This window comes from Epinephelus moara, chromosome 24 (assembly GCF_006386435.1).
Source record: "Epinephelus moara isolate mb chromosome 24, YSFRI_EMoa_1.0, whole genome shotgun sequence".
Lineage (NCBI taxonomy): Eukaryota > Metazoa > Chordata > Actinopteri > Perciformes > Serranidae > Epinephelus > Epinephelus moara.
In genome coordinates, this window is record NC_065529.1 from 21,553,683 (window position 1) to 21,579,551 (window position 25,869).

At 41.8% G+C, this 25,869-nt stretch overlaps 1 protein-coding gene across 6 annotated transcripts in view; it reads right to left on the bottom strand.

Moving 5' to 3' along the window:
- magi1b (membrane associated guanylate kinase, WW and PDZ domain containing 1b) overlaps positions 1–25,869 on the bottom strand; it is a 167,811-nt gene that overhangs the window by 90,898 nt on the left and 51,044 nt on the right. For all 6 annotated transcript variants that reach the window (XM_050037298.1, XM_050037297.1, XM_050037299.1 and 3 more), the window contains exon 2: positions 1,348–1,464. In XM_050037298.1, the coding sequence (XP_049893255.1) occupies positions 1,348–1,464 (117 nt within the window). The remainder of the gene's footprint in view (positions 1–1,347; positions 1,465–25,869) is intronic.

The window sequence follows — 25,869 nt, forward strand, 5'->3', positions numbered from 1 at the left end:
GTGTAGTTGCTGTTTTTGCGTTTTTATGGTTCATACTTTTTGGCTTTTCTTTGTGGAAATCTTATTTAGTGTTTTATATTGCTTGATTTAGAGCTTTACATTTTTATTCTGTATTTCTGTTCTATGTTGTCTGTAACTTATGTTGCTGCCTGTCTTGGCCAGGACACCCTTGAAAAGTTGACTTTAAATCTCAAGAGGTTTTTCTGGTTAAATAAAGGTTAAAAAAAAAATACGGGATTGGTATCATGCAGTATGGTGTCTAACCATCTCCCTGTTTTATCTGTACCCCCACCCTCCCTCCTCCGCCCCCACCCTCTCCCTCACAAAGGGAGTTGCACAGTTTTCACCTTTATCACTCCACTATTATGCTGTTACTGGTACAATGCCACATCCTTAGCACCGACGGCATCTTCAAGGGTTGCTTTTCATGGCGGAGAAGAATAAAACACTTCAAATATCTGCTTCAGCTTTTGAGCAGCAGCAGCTACAAGAGAAATATGCAGCATCAAAAAACAAATGTGCCTTTTAGATCTTTGCTATATCGACAGTCAGGAGGAAAAAAAAGTCAAAAGACGCGGGCCTCTATTCCTGGATTACACAGCAAGCTCTGGCAGAGGAGATACTGGTTACTGATAGAGGGTGAGGGACTGAGATGAAGCTGCAGCGCCCATAATTGCTGGTGCTATTGATCCCCTGGACATGAGATAACTACCAGCCTGCTCACTGTGGAGTCACCAGACGTTTCCTCTAACTGATCAGACAATATTAGTGAAGCAAACACCGTGCTGAGTGAATGGATGGAGGGTGGCCGATTTTGTATCAACTCACTGCTTGTTATCAGCTTGTGAAGCAGGCGGAGATGTCCGTTTTGGGATGAGAAGGGATGATGTGTGATAAAACTGATCAACATGAGGTTAGTTCCAAGGAGGATATGAAGTAATCAGTTTGGCTAACTGCACCGCCAATATTGGTCAAAATGCAACTGGAACCATCCGAGGATCTGACTGAAATAATCAGGCTTATTTAGATAACCATCCAAAATGTCTGTGTGAGGCAGTTACACTCACAATCATTACACGGATCTAAAACTGATCATGCCCGGAGCCAAGACAGTGGCTTACACTGACCTCACCCAAGGGGGTTTTCCATGACGAAATTCACAAAATAAATTACTTTTTTTGGAGCCACAATGATGTTTAGTGGGAACTCACACAAACAAAGCGTGTAAAGCCAGCACATCAACAGGAACTGAAAGAATGGCTCATATAAAAGCCAGGAAATGGAGAAGACAGAAGAGCAGCAGATAAAAAACAGGAACAGGGAAGAACAGGGAAAAATGGGACTCACAAGGCACGGCGTGACGGTAGAGGTTGTCTCGGATGGTCTGCTGCAGTTCGTGGTCGGGCGAGGATTTCTGGAAGCGCTGGCTCAAGTAATGCTTCAGGTCCTTGTTCAGCTTACTTCCTGTCATTGTGGACACAAACAGGGAAGCATGTGGTAACTACATCAAAACAATTTTTAAAAAAAGGCGAGCAGACATGAGAACGTAACAAGAGTGGAAAATGACGCTTTAATAATTCACAGTGAAGTGTCAAACGGCCACACATTTTGGCTCCCACAGAAAGATATACACAAGTTTATCCTACAACCACGGCAAAGCTAGATGCTGAGCAGCATAGCCGTGAATTATACACTTGCCATTGTCACTCAGAGGGGTAGCTGGCTGCAGACTATCCCTCTCCAACCAGTCAGGGCTAGCCAAAACTAAGACTGCTAGCACTACGGCTAGCACTGTGAATCAGCCCTCCTACCGCTACACCATCTGGACCTCAGACACACATTAGGCTACTGAAGGGCAGCGCGGCTGGAAAGTGTCCGTATGTGTGTGTTTCAATCTGAATGTGTGTCTTTGTGTGTGTGTTTGGTTGTTACAGTGAGTATCCACATTACAGGCGGTGCTATGCGTCTGCAAACGCAGCACCAACACTATGACAACATAACAGAAAGAATGAGTGGCAATGTACAGTATGATGTCACACAAAAAGAAAAATGAGGGAATTTACCTGATGAATATGGCAAAACCATGATGTAAATTCAATGATAATACCCCTTCAGGCAACAACAAACATCTTATCACGTTCTATGTTAGGTAACATGTTCAATTATTTATTATCCAAATGATTTATCTCCCATCTTTGCATAGCTGCTGCTGAGACCATTTTTAGTTGTCTTGGGCAAACAACCAGTCATAAAAGGCCCTGGATCCTGTTTCCATGGAAACTGTGTGTATGTGTCTGTATGTGTGTGTGTGTGTGTGTGTGTGTGTGTGTGTGTTTAATAAGATGATTGAGATTGTTAGCATAGTACAGAAGAGCATTCTGCACTGGTTGGCAGAATGATTGTAGGTTCATACAATGAAAATACAATTAAATCACAACACGCACATCCCACAGACATGATATGACTGCTTTTTATTTTAATGTGACCCAAGATGTCTGTCATTCAATATCAACATTAGCAACAAGAGTGGGTGAGATGTAAAATGGTCACATTACTACTTATCAGAATGTCACCGTCTGGTTTGGAAGCTGTCAGGCTCGCACTGCAATTAAAATGTCAATATACAACCCTGGTGGAAATCCATCTCTACAAATGTTTTCAGAGAAAAACACCTACTGTGATACTTTTAACTTAAAGCGACAATTCCCTAAGATAAGTATTTAAATGATTGAATATTGTGTCTTTATAAATATATATTTTTAATTTTAAAAATGGATCAATTGGATTTTCAGAGGCAAAGCTCTCAAATGAATTAATATTTTTATTTAATATAAACATTTCCAGGCTTGATATATTTTACTGTATTTTATTATTAGAAAGTAAAATTTGTTTTATGCAAAGGAGTGGTCAGAAAGACGTTGGACTTTTATGTCAGACAGATGTTAAACTTTGGTTGAAATGAATATTGGGTTGATGATATTTTAAATGTCTAACAATGTTAAGATGTCACATTGTGTGCTAAAATGAGGCTGGGTTTTGTTCTCCATACCTTACACCTAAATGTTGTTAATCTATGTCAAGCTAATGTTGGCATGAGACGTCAGCATTGTACGTCAAATTAACATTGGCATTAGATGTTGTCCTGACATTGAATATTGGTAACCCAACTTAAATTCGACCTAATATCAATGTCTAGCAACACTGGTGGCCAGCTGGGACAACTCATGATAACTTTAGTGAACGCAGGCCCATGTCTACAACCATATTAGACTCATAGACACTGTGGTTGTTTGGTAAACAGTCTGAGAGGAAAGGTTGAATCTTCGCCCCACCGTCTAAGCTGCTCCTGGCCCTGTCCCATATCGCTGGGTTGTAATCCTCACAACAGGTCACAAGCCAACGCTCAAGCCAACAGAGAGCCTAATGCACGCCCTGAGGGGCTCCTGTACACACAAGTTACTGGAGAGCAATGGGCATTCCTCACAAGCAGACCCCCAGCTGGCATTGTGACCCTGTCTGAGTTTTGGATTTGGAAATCTGTAACATGATAAGCACTAAAGATCTACCAAGGGGGCCACAAAGGAAGAGATGAAAGTCCTGCTGAGGAGGATTCAGGCATCGACAACAACAGGTAGGTCCTACACAGTCCTATTAAACAGCTACAACCTTATAATTTGCAAGCCAACTTTACAAAGTTCATCAACACCCAAGATTAACATTTGTCTCATTCCCCTGCAGAGTATTTCCCTTTATTCACATCTTCACCAATTCTAGCATCACCACAATGTCTTGTTACACATATTTTCCCTGGTATTGTTAAAGGGCCACTGCAGTGATCTTATTATTGCGCTTTCAGGAAATTGGGGGACTTGCAAGGAAAAGACTGTAAACAGAATTGTCAAAACTGATGATGAAGAGGCCAAAACATTCATTCTGTTACTCCATAGTGTGGGTCAAGCTCCAAAATTGCTGAATCATTTTTGGTCACAGAAGCATCTCTAGCATCTTTGGTCACAGACCGAGGGCTTTTTTTGTACTTTATGTTGATCAAACTGGCTTGTTTATGGGCAAGTAGTACTATGCCACATGGTACATGGGTTTACAATGGTGAGCTGTGTCATTTAGTCTGACCCTTGAGCCAATTATGACCTTGTAAAATGTTCGTTAAAACGCCAAGTTAACTTATAAGACTGATTATTCTGAGTCGTGACAGAGATGAGTGAGCTTTATAGGTTGGGTCAAGTTAGATGAGTTTTGTCCATTAAAATAAAGGGATGCTGACGAATAAAAAAAGGCTGGCTATGTGCTATAATGACAAAAATAATGAAATAATGACACTATTTTGTTTGGTAAAATGTTCTTAGCACTTACAGATGAGCCAGAACTTAAGAAAAATGAAAGAGTAATAAAAAAAAGTTAATGTCGTACAGTGGAAAATGTGAACAGTGTTTAAGGAAGTTAACTCAGGCCTCCTGGGTGGTTGGTTGATCACTGGCGTGCAAGCAACAGCACCTCAAGGAGCTATTACATAAGCTTTAATCCAGTTCTGTAGATTCTGTCTTCCCCTCACTCTCTCTTTGTGTGTGTGCTTATCTTGATGAAAACAACATTGTTTTAATGAAAATGAGCAGAAATCCTTCAAAGGCACAACAGTGTGAATGACGGGGCCTGGAAAAAAAAAACGCTGCACTGATGAATGAGGGGAAGGTAATCACTTAGGGACGTGTTGATTCAGTAGATTGCGCTATCTGTCCTCCCACCGTTTTTGGCCACTTTGCAGTCATGAAGTGCTGACACAAAATATCGGGATGCCTACTGATCAGCACCTGGTGTGAATGTATTTAACTGTAAGTGCCTGACAAGGACCAGGTTGGGATCAACACCTGACACTACAGTGATGATGGATTTAGACATAGCATGAAGCAGTTTGTCCAGTGTCACAGTTCGTGGATTATTAGGTCACCCATAATGGACAGTTTAAGTATTTGCACACTGCCTTTAACAGTGTCCTCAATGCCCTCACCAGGAGTGGAAGATAACTGACCACTAGCTTTTCACTGGCCTGTGCTTAGGTGTTGGCCAGGACCAAAGTATGCATGAGGTCTGGGAGTCAACTCAAACTCATTTTGCGGCTACCCAACACAATATGTTGTTTCTGGTCTGAGGTCAAATACCTTTCCACCACATTTCCTTTCTCTTTTCTTTTTCCTCTCCACTCGTTAAAATAACAGCAGACTGCTTTAAAACCACTCTCCTTAAGTGCACCCACAATGTGTGGATTTCAGTCTTTTGCTTGGCTCCAAACTGGGTCTGGCTTGATCCAACCAAAGTACGATTACAGTCCACTGTGTTGTCTTAGAGATCAATATTCTGTGGATGCTTTACCAGCAATCTGTCAGTCATCTGTTGTGCAAGAAGGTCAAGAAGATCACCACTCACCTACATTTAAGCCTAAAAGGCAGCTAGTCAGCTCCATCAAACCAATGGCGAGTATGTTAACACCATAAGCCCATTAACTGCTACTCTGGTGCCTCGCTTTGTTTTGATACTGCGATGACAAGGCATGCTGGCCCTGATGTCAAACAAAGGGAACTGTACTGATCCAAAAATTGGATGTAAGCTGACTTGATAAGATCAATCTAAAAACAATATAGACCCAAGATTAGGGGTGTAAGAAAATATCGATACACTTGAGTATTGCGATATTATGTTCTGTGATACTGTATTAATTCTCAAACCACTATCAATTCTTTAATTCTTAATTAATAGAGTGGTAACGTTGACTGTGGTGGTGTATTCTTTATACTGTAACAGTTCTCCTGAAATTAGATTTAAAAATTTCAATATATAAACTTGCTAATAGTATTGCAATGCATCGCAATATCTAGAATCGTAACCCCTGTATCATGATACATATCATTGTGTCAGATACATGCTAATACAAAGCCATAGCCGAGATGCCTAAAACATAGACTGTTCCTTTTATAGCTGAGATTTATATTGGGTCTTATCGGTACAGGTGCGTCGCAGTGGAATCATTATTCCCTGTACTTGATATCAAATATTGTGTAGCACATTTTTGACGTACAATTCATGACCAATTCCAGGTGGCTGATCATGTGTGTAGTTCATTTTTTAACTGGTTGATTATCTAAATACAGTTGACTCACGGGCAAGAATAGGAGGTACGCAGGCAGCAGGGCTTGGCTGGGAAAACATTTGGCCCAGCGGCCACCCGCCCAAATCCCTCTGCAAACAGATAATTAGAAAAGACATATCCTTCAAACACAGCCCACCTGTTATAGATTTTCCATAAGCCCCCTAAAACAAGCAAGATTTTTAGAAGGAGGCACGCAATCCATGGCAGAAGGGAAGTGGGGGAGAAGGGGTTTATGAAAGGGAGGGAGAGAGAGGTAGAGTGTGTCACACAGAAAGCACATCAGAATAAGCCACACAACACATCAAAAGAGTTTTAGACACAGCCGAAATGTGAAAAGCTCCACTACTTTCCAAGCATCTCCCAGTGAGCCCACCCCTGCACCCCTCAGCTCTGATCAGCCAGCCAAGGCCCTGCTCAGACATGCAGAGCCAGACATGGCACCAGCCAGACCCTCCGCTAGCAGTTGACATCTGTATTCACAGCATGGAAAAACCAAACTTCACTGAAACTCGATCCTCCTGCTCGTAGTGGGAAAGGAAAGGTTTGACCGATTTCTGCTGATTTGGAAATGGCAGGAGTCACGGAGTTGTGCAGGCCCTTCGCGCTCCAGACAAGCGGTGCTATTACATAGTGGAGCTTGCTTGCTTTCTTGCTTGATATTCAAAACCTACAGCTACATTACTGCTACATAGATTTCTTTATATGACCTGACTGCCATTCCTGAAATTAATCTTACTTGTGCGCACTGTAGAAACGTAGCCAGGGTTGTCGATTCAAGACCTGGACTCAGGCCAGAATCTAAACTTACTCTCACTTCATTACTTCACTGGAAGAAGCCAAGTAATGGAAGTTTTGCATGATGTATGTGTAGTTCCAAAGGAACATTCACATGAGAAAGAGGATCTGGGTTTCCCTCAAATAATAACTTACAAGCAGATTATGCATTTACAATTTTGGAGTTTGACATTTTGGTTTAGCAAAGGATCTCAACTACTGGATAGACTGCTGTGAAATTTGGAACAGACATTCATGGTCCCCAGAGGATGAATCCAGGTGGTTTTAATGATGCCCTGACTTTTTCTATCGAACCACCAGCAGGTCAAACTTTTTACTTATCCAATGATATATCAGAACATCTACTGGATGAAATGGCACGAACACTTGTAAAGACATACATGTTTCCCAGTGGGTGTACACGACTGACTTTAGTGATCATCTGACCTTCCCTTGACTTTCAGATCTGGCTTTCCATCTGGCATGAGGGACAACAAATGTAAACCATGAGTTTGACATTTGTGGTTGAGTGAAATGTCTCCACAAGTACTGGATAGATTGTGTAGACTGCCTTAACTTTCCAGCTAGTGCCATCATTAGGTAAACATTTGAAGATGTCCAATACTTTGTCTTAAAAGAAACCACACTCCCATCAACTGTTCTTTGTGTTTACTGGCAACAACTGTCAGCACGCTAACACACAAATAAGTAAACTTGGTTAACATTATACCTGCTAAGTATCAGCATGCTTTAAGTCCAAGTGTCATTACGATACCATGACCAATACCCGTACCCTTAAAATGGTACCAATACCAATTGAGTATTTCATTTGATATCTTTTTTTTTCTACTTAATTCAACACCCATCACGCGAATGAAAGCATTCAGTTGCGTAAAATGCCACCTGACGCCACAGGTGTGTAGTCTTTGGTGGCATTTTAGTGTAGTTTTAAACATCCATCCATCTATCCATTTTCATCCGCTTATCCAGGGCCAGGTTGCAGGGGCAGCAGGCCGAGCAAAGCACCCCAGACATCCCCCTCCGCGGCAACACTTTCCAGCTCCTCCTGGGGGACCCCAAGGCGTTCACAGGCCAGACGAGATATGTAATCCCTCCAGCGTGTACTGGGTCTACCCCGGGGCCTCCTACCAGTGGGACGTGCCCGGGACACCTCCAGCGGGAGGCGCCCAGGAAGCATCCTAGTCAGATGCCCGAACCACCTCAACTGACCCTTTTCGACGCGAAGGAGCAGCGGCTCTACTCCGAGCTCCCTCCGGATGTCTGAGCTCCTCACCCTATCTCTAAGGCTGAGCCCAGCCACCCCATGGAGGAAACTAATTTCCGCTGCTTGTATCCGCGATCTCATTCTTTCGGTCACTACCCAGAGCTCATGACCATAGGTGAGGGTTGGGACGTTGATGGACCAGTAAATCGAAAGCTTCGCTTTCCGGCTCAGCTCCCTCTTCACCACGATGGACCGACGCAGCGCCCGCATCACTGCAGTTTTAAACATGTTGGTGGCATCTTAGCATGTTGAACTGCCATCTCTGTCAAATACACCACGCTGGACTTCATCACACAACAATCTGTATGGCTTGTAGCAGCTGCGGTCGTGGGCCAGTCACACGATGCATTTAATCGAATAACACTTGCGATCATGGTGATTGGCCGTGAGGAAAGCATACAAATAGTCATTTTTTTCAAGATCTAGGTACAAAAAGGATCAAATGCAGGTATTGTTTGACTGGAGAAGTTTCAATACTACTCGGTACTGGCTTATTTCGGGTACCAATTGAGTACCAATACCCAGCCCAGGCATGTTTATATTGTCATTGTGAACATTCTAGCATACTGACTTAAGCATTTAGCTCAAAGCACATAAGCATCACAGAGCTGCTAGCATGGCTGTAGACTCTTAGTGTTGTTTAGCTTTATTTGAGACAGCCAAAAAAGCCTGTACAGTAAGGGTTGTAGGAAACACAGGGGAATGTCATGCTTACTAGTTTCTATTTAGAGGTAGCATTGGTAAAAATTACAGTGCATGACCTGCCCTGACATAAATCATCCCACTTGAAAAGCTCTTTATGCTGAGGCATCTAAGAAATGTTCTGACTTCAATCAGCACACTGGGCAATGGTAGACACAGTCACCCTCTTAACACAAAGCACCAGTCTAAGTGACAAAGCAGAAAACACAGTCATATGCCAGAGTGCCAGCCTGTTTTACACTTAGCCAAGTCAGATTTGGCAGCACCACCATGTTTGGCTGAGCACTGAGTGTTGTATCGATGTAGAATACACAAACAGTCTGGCATACAAGGTAACAAACAACTTTTTTTTCCCTTCCTCTCTTCAATTGTCTTTTTAACATCAAAGGACATGTTGCCAGGCAGAGGCTATGATTAGAATAAAGTCTTCTTTCAGTGGGCTGTTTATTGCTAAATTTAGTTACTCCAAAGTGGGACATAGTAAAGAAGTGGGCTTTAAAGTCAAATGGATTTGTGCCATTCAAACATGACCTACTATGAGTTAAATTTAGCTGTGAGACATACAGAGGCTGTCCAAAGTCATGTCTTAAGTAATCAACTCTAAAGTGAGCAGTCCATCCGTGGCTCTAGTTAATCAGATAATGAGGGCTAATCACCATTTAATTGTTTCGACCAGCAGCAGCAATCTACAGTTAACATTTTCATCACCGCTGATCAGAGCTTAACCATATGTCATAATCATTAGGGGGCATGTAGAGAAGTAAATCTCACCCTTGACCAGTCATTAGGCATCTTATCTTATCCTGAGCTTGTTAAGTGCAGGTCCAGGTGATGACTGATGACTAAACCTCCATAGATGGATCTGTCGACACAAGCAAAGTTTATGTATGATGACTGACCCACACTGCAGCCAGGTGAAATGCAAAAAATACCTTTTCTATAAGCTCTTTTAAGTAAGGCAGCTGACAAACTACAAATTTAGTATCTCTTTGAATAAGAAGTCCCAAACCATACTGCAGAGATGTAGAGGCCAATTTCTCATATTCACTGAGCAGACAAGTGTGTGTGTCTGTGTGAACATCCCTGTCTCTGAGCTCAACACTACCCCCTATGTTCCTCTATTAGATGTGGCTTGCATCACGCAGCAATGGCCGGGCTCTGTATCCATAGCAACAGCTGCCAGATGAGTGTAGACTGTGGTGAGGGTGGTGATGGTCGCAGCCAGTCATAGTCTGCTGCCCCCATCTGGACTGACAGGATATTACAAAAACAAAGGGAAGCTCTCCCTCACAGAAACACTGGTGTACTCTCACATGTATCAAGAGTTTTTAGGATAAATGTGCTCCCCTGTGTAATGAGATGCACTTTACTTAGAAGATTTTAACACCACAAAAATAACCATGTGCAGGGTGCCTAATGGTGTCAGATATTTACATTTAATGCTTTTAAAGACTTTTTTTAAAGACAGTTTCTAACCAAATTTAAGACAGATTTTTGGACAAATCATCTTTTTTTTTTTCAAGCATTGCATGTCAGTATGAAGGTAAGTAGTATATATGTAGTCCTGTGCACAGGTAGGTTTTATGTAGAAATATGGTTATTAGAGTAAGAGAGATAAATCTACATTTTGCCAACAGGGCAACAGTCCAAGTACGGAGTAAAAAGACAGTATTAGAGTCGGTGGTGGGTTTTAAAGATCTGTGACATAGGGAAAACTTTCAGCCAGAAGAGCTTGACTTATTTTTACAAAAAGACATTTAGAGACGGATAAATTCATTTAGATCGAAACATTAAACGTGAACAGTAACATTTCAACCAAGAAAATAAGCAACCCTGGCAAGAAAAAACAAAGGTCGTGTCCTTCTTTTTTAGAATATACGTCAAATTTAAGACTTTGTAATAATTTTTAAGGCCTAATATTCATTAAATTGAATTTAAGACATTTAAAAAAAAAAATCCAAACCTGCAGACATCCTTACACAGCACCAAGTCATAGGTCATATAAGTCAAAGGCTTAAAAAAAGGCCTGAATATCATCACAGGTCCTAATATCCCACTTGTTTCGAGATCTGTTTGAGCTGACAGCTTCTCCAGCATCCTGGATTATGTGATGGTTTCTCTATGCTGTTGCATGTGAGGGATGATTTCCAGTGGCCTCAGATACACCAATATTGTTCTGTCATGGAGCAATATAGATACTGCCATACATGCTCTGTCTTGCAAATGCACACGTGAATGATTTTTTTTCCTGGCCCCTTGTGACAGGCACAAGCAGCTTTTCAATAAATGCTTGTATTAGGCTGAGAAGCTCTCAACTGAGAAGGAAATGCACTCAGACACTGAAATTATGTATCTGGATATGGCTTTAAAGGCATGAGGTATCATCTCCAATACTGCAAATAAAAACACCAAATAAAAACATCATGAACCATATCCACTCCTGATCATGTCATAAACAGGACCTGAGATTGTTACAGAATTCTTCAGAAATCATTATCAGCCTAAAGACAGAGGGAATACATGAAGAATTCAATATCTTAGCTGTTCAATATGTGTTTCTTTAAATTCCCTAAGCTGCCGGTATGTGTGGGCCTTACATTAAGCACATGACCAATGGCAATCACACTGGAGTAAAGGCTGCGGAGACACAGAACCTTGTAGACTCTTGTCAGCACAGCTGTGGAACAACAAAAACTCATTTTTATCCTTTGACATCTGCTCCTTGTTGAGTCGAGATAGAAAAACAGCAAGACGGTCAGGGTTAAATCTCTGACGCGCTGTCAATCCTGTCTATATGGTTGTGAGTGTAGAGCCGCTTGCCTGTTTACTATGTTCCAGATTGCTTTCATTGATCGTGGTCCTCCACACGGGGAAAAAAGAAATCCTCTGAGGATTCATTTCAGCACGTAGAGCAGAAAAAGGGCTGCAGCAGAGGCGTCAGTTTCCCTGCTGCAATCTGACGGTGGATTGAGAGGAGCACATGCATGTGACTTTTACATGAGTACATGTGTGTACAGTAGTTTCACATGTATTTTTCTTTTTGTACAGGTATTTGTAAAGGCCATTATTTGCAAAACACTAGCACCGATGCAATTTGGCAAACATCAGCACCCGCTAGCCAAAGTCTCCGACACTATAAACAATAATTCAGCACCTGCATTATGATTTGCTGGTGCTGCATGGAATAATATAAGTTCTCTGTGTTATTAATATTCTTGTGATGATACCTACATACAGTGTGAGCCTCTCCAATTCCTCCAGAGAGGCTCTTGAATTAGAGGATCCATCATCCCCTGACACACAGGAAGGTTTTGCATTCATTGTCAACAAGTATTGCAGTCGACGAGATTGTCAGCACTAATAATCAAAGTCCAGAAATATCAAAAACAAATGATCAAACCGACCGCTATGAGCTCCTTTACACCCAGCTGCATCTTTACAAAACTTGAAAAACAAAGTGAATTCGAGTTCTCCTTGATGCAAAAATCCTCTAAGGCCGAGATTTGCCCCGCTAATGATGTGATTATTGACCGACTGATGCATAAGCCAGTGAGACACAAGTATTTTGGAGGTAATTATCTCTCCATCACGGCCACTCCTCATTGACAGGCGGCATTTCAAGACCAATGGTAGTATTAGTCTCCTGTGACAGGACACCTGATTGGCTCCCACATTTAAAACAGGCCCCCGGCAAAGAGGGCAGATCAGCACTTTTACACAAAGACGGTAAACATATGAGAAAGGTACAGCTGAGAATTTTAAAGGAATGACTCTTTAATGGTTCAAACAGCCAAAAACTAATATGTTTACAGTCAGTGAGAGATGTAACAGTAAGGCCACAGTGAGTGTGTGTACAGGGAAGACATTCAGACGCTGATAAGAGGATCCTGGGACACTGCGAGATTAAACCTTCACACACTTCAGCTGTCATTTAGCAAAGTGCTCTTCATGTTCAAACACAAGCAAAGAGGCGTGTGTCAGCAAAAAGGAAAAGCCAGTCACGAGAAATCGACCATAAATAAAAGCAGCAGGGCAGCGCTCCTGCATGAATTTGATTAAAGCATCAAATCCATTTGGAAAATAGAGTAACTCCTTCTTGGTTTAATGATTTAAATGAAGTAGGGCTGCGATGATTAATCGATTAGCTGTCAACTATTAAATTATTTTCAACTAATTTGATAATTGTTTAATGAGTCGGAGTAACTCTGATTCCAGCCTCTGAAATGTGAATATTTTATTTATTTATTTATTTTGCTCTTTTACTCCTCTGTAACAGTGAACTGAATATATTTGGGTTTTGGACAAAACAAGACAACTCAGGACGTCGTCTGGGGCTTTAGGAAACACTGATCGACAATTTATACTATTGTCTGACATTGTATAGACCAAATAACTAATTTTTTTAATAATTTATAATAATAATTCAAATAATATTTTAAGTACAGGGTTCAATGTAAATCTTTTTTAAATTTTATTTTATTTAATTTACTTTTTTATACTTGCCCAGTCAAGCCAGTGGGTCTGAAAGCCCAGAGTCATATTTTACTCGCCTCTAAACAAGTTGCTTTATGTATTAATGGTTACAAAATAACAACAAATACTAAGGTTGATTGTCATGTTTCATCTTGAAGTAAATTTTACAATTTCCCCTCGGGATCATTTAAGTATTTCTGATTCTGAATCAGAACTATCATACAATATGTCATAGATGCGAAGGATTAAAACAACATGTTTAATTCTTCTTTACCACTTGCCTCCTTGTACAAGTGAGTCACTAGATCTAGAAGCCTGATGTGATGCTTGCCACTGTACTGCATGATTTAAATACAAAGAACTATAAGTTAAAAAGGCCTCTTCCACCAATTTATCTTGCGTAAAATTGAGGGACTGTTGAGAGAGACATTAGAGGGAAAAAAGTCCATGATATTCTGACATTTAGTCTGTAGTACTGGTCAAGCTCCAAAAATGCTGGGTCCTACATTTCCCATCATGCAACTCAAGTGCTTTCATTGGACAGTTAAAGCCATCTTTTAAACTCTAAACCCACCCACAACATGAGATAACCTCAATGAGACATTATCAGGATTATATTTTCAAACTTTGGACACCTCCTCCAGAGCCATGTCTGAAGTTGGCGAGGTTCACCTCAGACGTAACACGATGTATAAATATAAATGTCATGTCCTAGTTTTAAAACTGTTTATTAAAATCAGTTTATACAGCGAGATAACAGACGACAGATCCTCTGTACAGACACTTCAAATGATCAGAGTTAAAATACAGCTACAATAAAACAAAGCAATCCAGTACAAATATGTCACACTAAAATAAAAGTCAAGGAAAGACCATCAGCAAATTACTACCACGGCTACAAATGAACGACTATATAAACGTATGACTAAGCTGAAAATTTCCAAGTTTATTAGGCCTTTTACAGTGGTGAGATGTATTACCATAATATCTCCTGGCCCCTCTCCACCCCTGATTCCATTTCACGGCAAGATAAATGGGCAACTGCTGGGGTGTAATCAGAGGCAGTGTGCTAAGTCACCCCAGGCCCACAGTGGGTGAACATAGTACTGACAGACCAACCACTGGTCACAGCCGGGGAGGGAGGGCAGGAGAAGGTGAGGGAGGGAGGAGTAACATAAACAACAGGAGGGGAGATGGAGAAATTAAAGGCAGACAAGATGTACATAAAAGCAAGGGGGCGTACGGACGGAGACCTGAGAGGTTAAACAAAAGAGGAAGAAACAGGAAAATAGACGGTAATAAAGAATAAATGAAAGATTAAAGTGGAGACAGGCGACGTGGGAGGTTTCCTGTAGGTGTATTCATATTCGAGACAGACCCGGAGTGAGGCACGCTCCTCCTGTCTGTCTACAACTGTACAACCAGCTGTTGGGACTCTGTGTCTTCATCACAGATTTCCTGGCTTCTAATTGGCCACATGGGGAAGAATCAGTTATTCTCTATGATTAACCAGGGCAAGCTCATTAACTCTGCCACCAGGGGGCATATGTCACTCAGGATCATTAAGTATGAGGGACAGTGTGTGTGTGTGCTTATACTGATTAATACTTGCTGATGTAGCTGTAGGTGTGTGTAAGAGTGATCCTGTATAATAAAGCTGACTATTACAGCAGCCTGCACAGATCAACTCAATTTTTGAGATGATCTAAACACAGATCCTGCATCAAGGTAACCACAGGTGTAGATTTCATCCGCCTCGATATTTAGAGCATGTGCATTTGTCCTCGTAACCACGCCCCCGCCCCAAAACAACATTAAGGTAGCAGAGGACCTTTAATTTGACTAAATTAAGGACATTTAAATCATGAATTGCTGCAGGAAAGGCACAAATTGTTCAATAAAAATGGAAGAATGCAGGAAATTAAGCGTTCAAAATAATCAGGCAGAGGACCCCCAAACCTTCTGTTTCAAATGTGCACCCCCAAATGTTGAAAGGAACCTACACATTGTATGGTTAGATAAAAGCTTTACAGGGGAAAAGTGACTTTATTGAAACTTTATTGCACATGATAGTTTCAACACATGCATGTTTTTTTCCAATTAATTGATTTTTAAAGGCCCATCACAATTTCCCACAGCCCAAAATATTGTCTTCGAAGTGCCTGTTTTCTCTAAACAACCCAGATCCCCAAAATATTCAGTTCAAATGACATTAAATGTAAAAAAAAATCATTTAAAAAATTGCTGGTGAATCATTTCTGTTGATTTACTAAAAAATGTCCTGACTAATCATGTCAGCATTCCAGACATAATTAGTGTAATAAAACTGCTGTATGAAACACTAACACATTAGTTTGATATACTTAATAATCTGTCTTAATATGAGTATACATTACAGCAACATCTAACAGTTTTTCTCGGCTAATCGTCAGCTCAAGGCTGCATTTTTACCGCTCTCTGTGCATTTCCACCACTGATCTCAGCCTTGAGTTGACTACTTTACATTCCAGTATTTTCCACCACTTTTTGCTTCTCTCATTTTCATCCCAAGGTCTAAAGTCTCTCTCATCCCTTTCCTTTGCTTCCTCCCTTCTTACGTAACTCCGCACTTAACCCCCCCTTACATCCTTCAAATCCTTATTTCCTTTCCTCGTCCACACCCCTTGAGCTGCTGTCATCTCCTTCAATCCACCCATCCGTCCGTCCGTCTCCCTCATGCCTGGAGAGGGCATGACTGACCCACTTTCCTGCCCCGCGTCACCCTGTTTCACTGCTGACTCAAGACGCGCTCAAGATGTTGTGTGAATGCGCCACCACAGACGTACAGCCTCGCTAATGCGGATGAATACATTTGGCAACACATGCATACAAAAGGGACGCTCAAACGCACCACATCTGCTCACCGGTCTAATTTTAGAAACAGGATGGGAAGGCACAAACACACACATGTGCACACTAACACAGGAAACAAGCAGAGATGGAGGTAAAGGGAAGAAAACACTTAAAGGTGCTTCTATTCATCTTGTGTGACAGGAATAAATGAACTCTACATCCAAACGCACGTATCGTTTCCAACTTTGTCCATCATCGTCGCCAGCCCTGTGGGTCATGGGAAGTCAGGAGACGCTTTCGACAGTACTTTCAATGCACATCAGCAGCAGCAACAATTAGATTCAAGGTTTTCTGCTCTTGACACAACTATTAAAAAAAAAAAAACCCTTCCCCGGTTCTAGTACTGTGTGCAGTTTGCTAAAAATAAAGAAAAAAATCCTACTATGTGTGTTCAAGATCTTGTTTTTGGCCATAGTATCATAAGAGTTTCTTACACTAGTATCATAAGAAAGTTTAAAAGACCGGTATTGTGACAATATTAGAGAACAACTTGTAAAATCCCAACCTCAGCCTCGAGGCTGAAGCAGGAACAGTTAAGAACATGTTTACAACACGGTTTTGAGTTATCTAAATATGTTTAGACTGGTGGAGCCTGTCATTTGTGCTGGTCTCACTATAAAATGATTTACAGCCTGTGTATAGTGAATAATACAGAAGATAAGGAACTTTTTAGTCTTTAAAAAATTGCATTTAGATAGATTATTTTTCCATATTGTTCAGCCCTACTCCACACACACTTCCATCCAAAGCTGTGTGTGATTCAGGGTTGTGGGCTAATGGGGCAGCAGTCACTGCTGCTTACGTCTACAGTCGTTTCTGGGTCAGCATCAGGCAACGCTCATCCAGCGCTGCATCCCTTAACAGCTGACTCCAGGCCAGACACACACACAGGGTCACACACAGTTGTAACACTAACTTACAACCAGCAGGGGCAGATAATATATGCTGCACTTGGTATTAACAAGACAAAACTCCCAACCTCATACATATGAAAAATATATAAATGAATAAATACAAATCTATCCAAGATAAACCTCCCCCTCCACACCTCAACACAATGAGATGCATCTGACATGTGAATAAGTGGCATGCACCCAGTCACCCACAAGCCATATGTTGTAAGCAAACCTCATACACACACATACTTGATGAACCTGGAAACAGCTACACAGAGATGATTTAATGTAACAATTACTCCACTGTCCTCCTGTCTTTACATTCATGCCTTGCAAGTGCATATGAGGCTGTATGCGTGTATTGTGCCACGTGCTGTGTGTGTGTTCACAGCCTGTGACCACAAGCACACGCATATTCAAATATAAGCTATAGTTATCCACAGTGTCCTAGCGTAGCATGATGAGCGAGATGAAGCCCAGTGAACCGTGAGAAGAGCTTTGCGTGAGTTGGAGGGCAATAATTGTGTGCGTGTTGCTGGGTTGCTCAGCTCGCTCATATAAAGCCGACCCAAGTGAACACACCCATACGCACACGCAGGAGAATGTGCAGAATCTGCTCGCAAACATGCTCGACTCTTTCTCAAACGCACTGTCGCCATCGTATTATGACAGAGGCTGATGTTGGAGAGCGCCCAGGTCTGAGGACTCTGGGCCGCCAGTTCACAGCCTTAATCCACCACAGAGGTCTCCTTCCAAACCGTGATGACGACTCGCTGATGGGCAGACACACCCCCCTCTGGGCTCCCAAACAGTGTCACAGCGTGCAAAGCAGTGCTTCTTTAGAGATTAATGGGAAAGAAAAAACTGTCTTTTCTGTGGGGTGATGCAAAATCATGACATAATACACATTTAGATTTGAAAGATATGTTTGAATCTTAATTTAAAGGAATAGTTACACCTTTTTGGCACTCCTCATATCTGCAAGGTAAACATGAAAGTCTTACTACTATCAAACTATTGCTATTGAGGGGAATATTGCCAGTTTGAATATGAAAATGTAAAGTCCATTTCACGCTGAATTTCATTACAAGTAAAAAGTAGTCAAATTTTAATTTAAATATTGGTAGTTAAGGACTCATACAGGTTTTGATTACTTTGTATTTTTTTAGTCTGTCATACTATGGAAGATTTAAAACAATAAAGTGAAATACAATAAACATCATGTGTTTCCTTTTTATTTTGGCTTTTTAAAATTGTTGTATATGACATTCAGGCCCTTCTTCAATAGTACGGTCTGCCACTTTTGTTACTGTTTGGTGCAAAATCAGCAAAGAGAATTGGAGCAAATGATCTACCACAGACACACGGACGATGGATGATGGATGTTCACAAGGGGGAAAATCCAACTAAAGTCAAACTCTGCCATTATATTGTCTGAACATATATTTGGGCCAGATGACACATTCGTACTCAGCCTGGTAAGAGCAGAGAGAAGCACAGAGCAGTGTTGCCACTGAGCCATGGGAGAATTTCAGCCAAAGATGAGGATGAGGCAGAGAGTGGAGCAGGGCAGGCCTATTCTCCAGACAGACAGACAGACAGGGGATCAGCTGGCTGGGAACCGGCAGCCAGTAATCACTGTCAGCAGCTCACACTGTACATGATCATGTGCCTGAACATGGCCATGCGCAACTGTATCCAAACTCACAACCATGCGGCTGAAACACCAGGGGCCAGATGTACAAACAATGTGTACACACAAAAAACATTCAAACGCACATAAACTGGTATTAATTGAGTGGGAATGTGTGTGCCTCGTGTGTACTGCACATCATGCCTACAAATTAAATATAAGGTGGAATTTAACATTTAACAAAACAGTCAATTTCACATCATTTCCGCCTCTGTGCCTAAACACAGTTTCAGTTCTGGATCTACACAGTTTCATGCCCCAGGTCGTACGCCGCTGGGACAAACCAACACAGACAAAGAAAGTTAAGAGCTCCATCTTTCACTGTGACATCTAATACTCAGCAGAACAAAGAGGTAAACACGCAGTGAACAAACGTTGCCCACTACATGACAACGGACTCACTCTCTCCAGCAGACAGACTATTGAACCACTCCTCCGTGCAGACAGTCTATTACATTTCGTGTGTGTGTGTGTGTGTGTGTGTGTCAGTTGCAAGTGATAATGGAGGTCAAGTCGGAAGTCTGTTTCCATCTGTGTCTACTTTTACCAACCTTTCCCACAGTTGCTGAGTCACATCACGCCGCAATTTTACTCCACTTAGACCAGCTTACTCCTCAAACTGTTTTAAACACAGACACATTATCTACAACCTCCATGTTTTTGGTGCCTGATTAAAGGCCGTCAACCACACTTACAGTACGTCTGTATGTTATTTAAATATAAAGGGAACTTGATGTGGGCCGAGTGCTTTGAATCGTAATATACCAACCAGTCGCCACTCCTGTTGTGTCAAGAGCAGATGTGGAAAAAAACATGAGCATGCTGAATGATAAAGCAGCAACAAAAGGAATTTGGTCAGTTGGTGAACTGCGAGTGCAGAAAGGCATGGAGTTCATCGTCTTAGCTGTAACTCTGAGAGCACCAGCCTGAGTTTAAGTTTTACTTTGTGACTCGCAATGGGTGGAAGAGCTCTGTTGGAGGTAGATAGAGGCAGGTGGAGATGACTGGGGCTGTAGGAGCACAAAAGAAAGGAAGTAATGATTGGGCCAAATTCAAGACACAAAAGCATTGATTTCCATCAATAACTCGCAACTACAAAAAGATCTGAAGCTAAATTTGGGCTATTGACTGTTCTATATTTATGAGGAACTCCACTGATTTTACAGATGAAGGTTGATTTTTAGTTACTTATCATGAGGTGATGCTACTTAGCCTGGGAAAACAGTTGTGTAATGTCTTCCATGGCTCAGACGGGAGCTTTCACAAGTCTGAGAAAATAACCCTGATGATGTCATGTGGATAATTTTGGTTTTAGTTTCTGTTTTTAACAGAGAGCCTGAATTTCAGACTGGGATCCAGCATTTTTGGAGTTTGATTCAGTCTTCTGAGTCTTCCAATTTCATGTAAGAAATGTTTAATTGTATGTTGAATGTAATTTTGATAAAACATCAGACCCACGTTCACCTTCTGGAAGCGACAGGGAGTAGGATAGAGCAAGAGAAAGATCTGGAAAGAGGGAGCCTGGCAGGATGATGGCATAAGAGGAGAGGGGAAACACAGAGGATGGTGAGGGAAACGTACATGCTGGAGAAAACAAGGCGGACACAGCAACAAAGAGGGGAGGGACAAGCAAAAACAGAGGAAAGGAAAAGGGAGCGAGGGGAGGAGGAAGGCACAGAGGCCTGGCGGGGCGCCAGGGCAGGGAGTGTGCCACAGATGTGCCCCCACCACCCAGGGGGGGAATGTGCTGAGTGGACAGGAACGCCCTCCTCACACACACACACACACACACACACACACACACACACACACACATACATGCACCAGCTCCACCAGCTCACACTTAGCCAAAGTCACTGAATGAACAGGACCACCCAGGCAACTTCATAAGAGACTGCAGATGTCAATCACACTGTCAAGTGTTTCTCAGGCTTCACTTAGAGGATTGATTTAAATTCATTCACTCTGAATGCGAGCTCTCTTTTTGACTCCGGATCTATTGGTAACACCATTCATTACAGACGACAAAGACAAGAGCTGCCACCGGTAATTATAAGACATGGAGGGGTGCAGTTACTGAAATAAAAATGATGTGATTACAGGAATAGATGAGGTCGGTTAAGGCAACATGGCACCACGTCAATACTGTGCTGGCCATACTGGATCATAGATCAATGGTATGGAAGAGTATCAAGGGATGGATTTTTCCCTTTTTACAGAGTTACATAAGACTGACATTGACTGACATTTAACTACCTGTCGGTCCTGTGTAGCAATGCACAACCAATGCCAGGCACCTACATCTGCATACACTTTATAAGCATGTCAATGTACTTTATTCGCCTTCACTTCAAGTGTCAAACAGATGTCAGCTGTATGTGTCTTTCTGTCTGCTCTCCTCACCCCTATGAGTACAGACGACAGGTGTCTCACTGGGGTCTTCCATGGTAAAAACGTATGCATTCAAAGCACTATAGATATGTCCACAAGTGGCAAATCCATGAGTGAAAATAGATGAAAATATCATCTCTTCCCTCAGAAGACCTCCCCCTGTGAGCTTTATCATGCTGCCGTTTCACGTTAGCTTTATTATCTACGGTCCTTTGGTGAGCTGTGAAGGCTGGATCCTCACCATGGCTCTGGATTTTTAGGAGATCAGAGGGATGGAATGGAAAATGTACTAAACGTCAGTAACAGTGACACAGCGAGCCTGGTTGCGGTGGAGGCTCGGGGCTCAAGGGATTGTGGGCCGTTAAATGGGTGAGGGGAAAAAAAGATGTCGTCATTTTTACATCGGCAAAAAGGAGAAAAATTCCATCCGACTTAAGCCTCTGTGATTTTATATGTGTGTGATACTGAAGACTCTCCACCTGTCCGCCTCGACACCTTGCTGTATCACTGCTTCCACTGCCATCAGGCTTCTGGTATGTAGACAGATACAGACATCCACTGTTTAAATGTTATTTTAAACCCCCGCTGAACAGACAGCAACGCGGAAATATCTGCCTCATTCCTCATTTTCACAACTTCCTCTGCTCTTTGGTTTACAATTTGTGGAATGATGGAAATTCTACATTTTTACTGCTGTCATGGCAGGTGGGTGAAGAGAAGTGTGCTTTGCTGTAAAGCAACAATTTTTATGATGCGAGAGACAGAGGTTACACACTCTTCACATTACACGTGTACCAAGTTTCTTACCTGAAGGAGTGATGGAGGAACAGTCATCATCATTGTCACGCAACATGAAGAAAACCAGGACCATAGAGGAGAGAGAAGAAAGAGAAGAAAGGGAAACACGTTAGAAACTCTGCTGTGAATATCAGCTTAAAATTAAAACTGTTTGAGGTATTTCTAAGTGACACATTTTAATAAAAGGAGTCTATTGACTTGCTAGCATTAACGATGCTTTGAGCTAAATAAGTGCTAACTTGCTATTACAATGTTAACATGCAGATGTTTAGCAGGTATAATGTTCACGATTGTTCACCATCTTAGTTTAGCATGTTAGTATCCTAATATTTGCTGTTTAGAAATCACGAGTCATGTATTTCTTCATAAACCATTAAAATTTTGGCGCTGCATGTAAAGTTTAAAGTTCTGTACGCAACATTCACAGCAGAAAATCACTATTTGCTATGTACAGACACACTGGAGTGATGGCGTGCAGACTCAGAGTACAGAATGATGGCATGCTTCCTCTGTGTGTGTTTTATTCCAATCTGCTCTGTTCTTTGTTGTGTTCAACGGTCCATCCAGGAGTGCATGTCAGTGAATGTGAGTCCCTGTGTGTGTGTGTGTATTCCACTGCCTAGCTCATCAGCACCTTTCCACACTGCGCTTATCAGCCGTTAAGGGCAGTTACCACTGATAACGGAAACAGCATTGCTACCAGGTTAACATCGTCAGCGCTGTCAGCACTGTTGCTGTTGTTAGCACTGTTTATTGAGTTAGCACCATTAGCTGCTAGCAACCGGCTCAGTCACCTCCATGTTAAGAGCCATGTGCAGACAATCCCGGCTGAGTCTCACAGATAAGAATGTCTGATAAAGCTCCTTTAAGGAGTCACTAAGTTGTTACTGTTTATCCTGGGACATATATTGATGTCTGTACCGAATTTCACTACCAAACCATTCATCCAAAAGTTGCTGTGACATATCATTTAAAACCATAAATTCCAATCTCATGGTGCTAGTTGTGGTGTCAGGAAATCACTTAAATGTTAGAACTCATCTATTTGAACTATTATCATTTTTACTTGTTTTGTGCCTGCATCCATCACTTAATAAATAAATAAAATGACCCATAAAAAAAGACTCATCCTCTGGGCCTTAAATGTCAAGACAATTCATCCAATAGTTATTAAGACAGACCAACTATCTAAATTTGAGGGACCGACTGACCAACACTGCCATCAATAGAGCCATGTTGCTACTGCCGCTTAAAGTTAAATACACACAAAAAATATATATATTAAAGGCTGCATAGGGAAAATAAACTGCCCAAGAGCTGATCAAGGAAATGACTAACTGGATCTGAAACAAGATGAAATTGAGATCAGTTGTGCAGCGTATTGATCCAGAGTTTCCTGAAATTCAGGATCGATACACTGCACAATCTACATGCATTTTTCCCAAACACACTGATTTGCTGACTTTGACAAATGGAACCTCATTGGAGCTTTCACAGACAACATCGACTACTGTAAGACTGCTTGCATCTCCATAAGCTCTTGTAAAATCCCCAGAAAAGGCCACCTTCAGCAAATCTGCTCAAGTAAACAAAGGTTACACTGAGACGACGCACATGGGCACAACTAAAGCGTCCACTGTTTTCACAGCACAATTTCTTTTAGAATTTAAAAGGGAATAGGTGATTAGGATCCTATTACAAATCCTCACAGTGTGTGAGAAACTAGCCAAAGTAACCCAAGACAAATACTTAACCGGTTCTGCACTAAACACCATCACAACATCCCGTCACCGCAGGTCCTGGCAAGCCTCGGGAGTCGCAGATGAAAATGTGGGTCGCGGGTGGAAATTGACTTTGTTTTAATGAGGTGGTAAGGGCTCATGGTGTTGATGTTAGTGCTCATGCTAAGTCTCGGGCAGCAGTCAGAAGCCTTAGCGTTAACTCAAGAAATGTGCGAGAGCCAGACCCAAAGCTAACATTACACAGAGCTGAGGCTGCTGAGGCTTACAGACGTGTTTACCTTAGAGGCTGCCTGGGCAAATGGAGAGGTGTAACTCAGCAATACTCTGCGCTCATAAAAGCTAAAGAAAGACACCAAGACGCACCCGCACTAATAAAAGACATGCGCACCCAAAGTCACATTTAAAAAACAGGGGAAGGGGGATACACATATGCTCATGTGCAAAAGAATGTTGAGCTGCACAGAGTAGGTGCATCACATACTGTATGCAAATGTCAGCTGCCACATACTTTAGTAAACAAAACTTAAGGAAAGCAGCCTTTCTCACACATCTCTCCTCTTGAATTTCCATATAAAAAGTCAAGAAATAAAATGCAATTATTCTGCTTTTCAAAGGCGTTCACATGACGCATGTTTCTGTGGGATTATTTCAACCAAAAGCTTGAAACAAGTGCTTGTCTGTTTATGTAGCGCTGCAATCTGTTTGGGTCAGAGGGCATGTGTGCAAACGTGACAGGTGTCTACGAGATAATGATAAAAATAAATGTCGCAGTGCTTTCCACATTGAAAAATCAGTACAGTCATTTGATGCTGAAACAAACGTATGCATGCTAAGAAAAGGTGTGTGAAAAATGGAGCCATTCCCTCCACGACACCCCCATCCTATCCACCCTGCCTCTGTCTGTACGTTCACTTAGAGGGCTCAACATAAAGGGGGACAAACCAGTTAGCTTGGAGTGGAGGGGGGATTTTAACACACATTGACAGCAAGTGTGCACCAGTGCTGACCTCTCAAACTCCACTACCACTAAACAAAAGCGTACATGACAGAAAAAGCAAGACAATGTCAAATATAGTCAAATTCTGGCTAAGAACTTTAACATTTTTTCTCACATTGCCTTTTCCTGATGTGGTTTCAGTGAGTTAGTATGCATCACTGTGAGCCTATTAATTCTTAATTTTACTTATTAACATACATCCACACACCGTTTTAAAAACAGATCTACTGCATAGTACATGCTCATGTTCGTCAGGATGCTGAACCTGATTTTTTTGGCCGGTGACATAAGCTGTAAACACAACACTTACATATTATCACCCTAAGGTGAAAACGTTAGCAAACAGTTGCCTATTTACACATCCAGCAGACATTTACAGAAGTGTTATAGCCACTTGAGTTGGTCTCCACTGACTTTTGCAGCAAGTATCTGTCTCTTTAGCTGCTAAATGCTCCACTGTGTTCACCAACTAGTCACTTACTTTGTGTGCCTGTCGTTAGATGCTGGGCAGGTAGTGGCTTTATCAGAGTTTTATGGCTGAAAACAGCTGGTGGAAACCGTGCTGATGAGAGCTGTGAGACTGAACCAGAACAGTCAAGCTGTGGGTCGTAAAACCAAAACAATGAGTTTAAAGACGCTAAAAACCTAAGTGATGACTTTCAGTATGAGCAACCCCTTTCACATTACACAGTCATTTGACCCATTATTCACGCCCAAATATTGATTAGTGCAGCTTTAAATACAGAAAGTAAACAGCACATAATGTAATTTGGACAGCTGGATGAGCAAGGCGTCTACAAGTATCCACTGTGACAGTGACTGGCGAGTCCGTCTCCCTGTTTACCAGTTTATTTATAACGTCCTCCTTAACAAAAAGCACCCTCCACAGCTCTGAGTATGATTTCAGGTGGAGTGACACTTGGGAAAAGTCTACAGACAATGGGCAATGATTTTAGCAGCACGCTCAATCTGTCAACATAACTCTTCCGAAAAAGCAGACAGCTGACACGTCTCACACATCACATCCGCTGAGACAGAGCGAATAAAAAAGACCAGAGAGAAACAT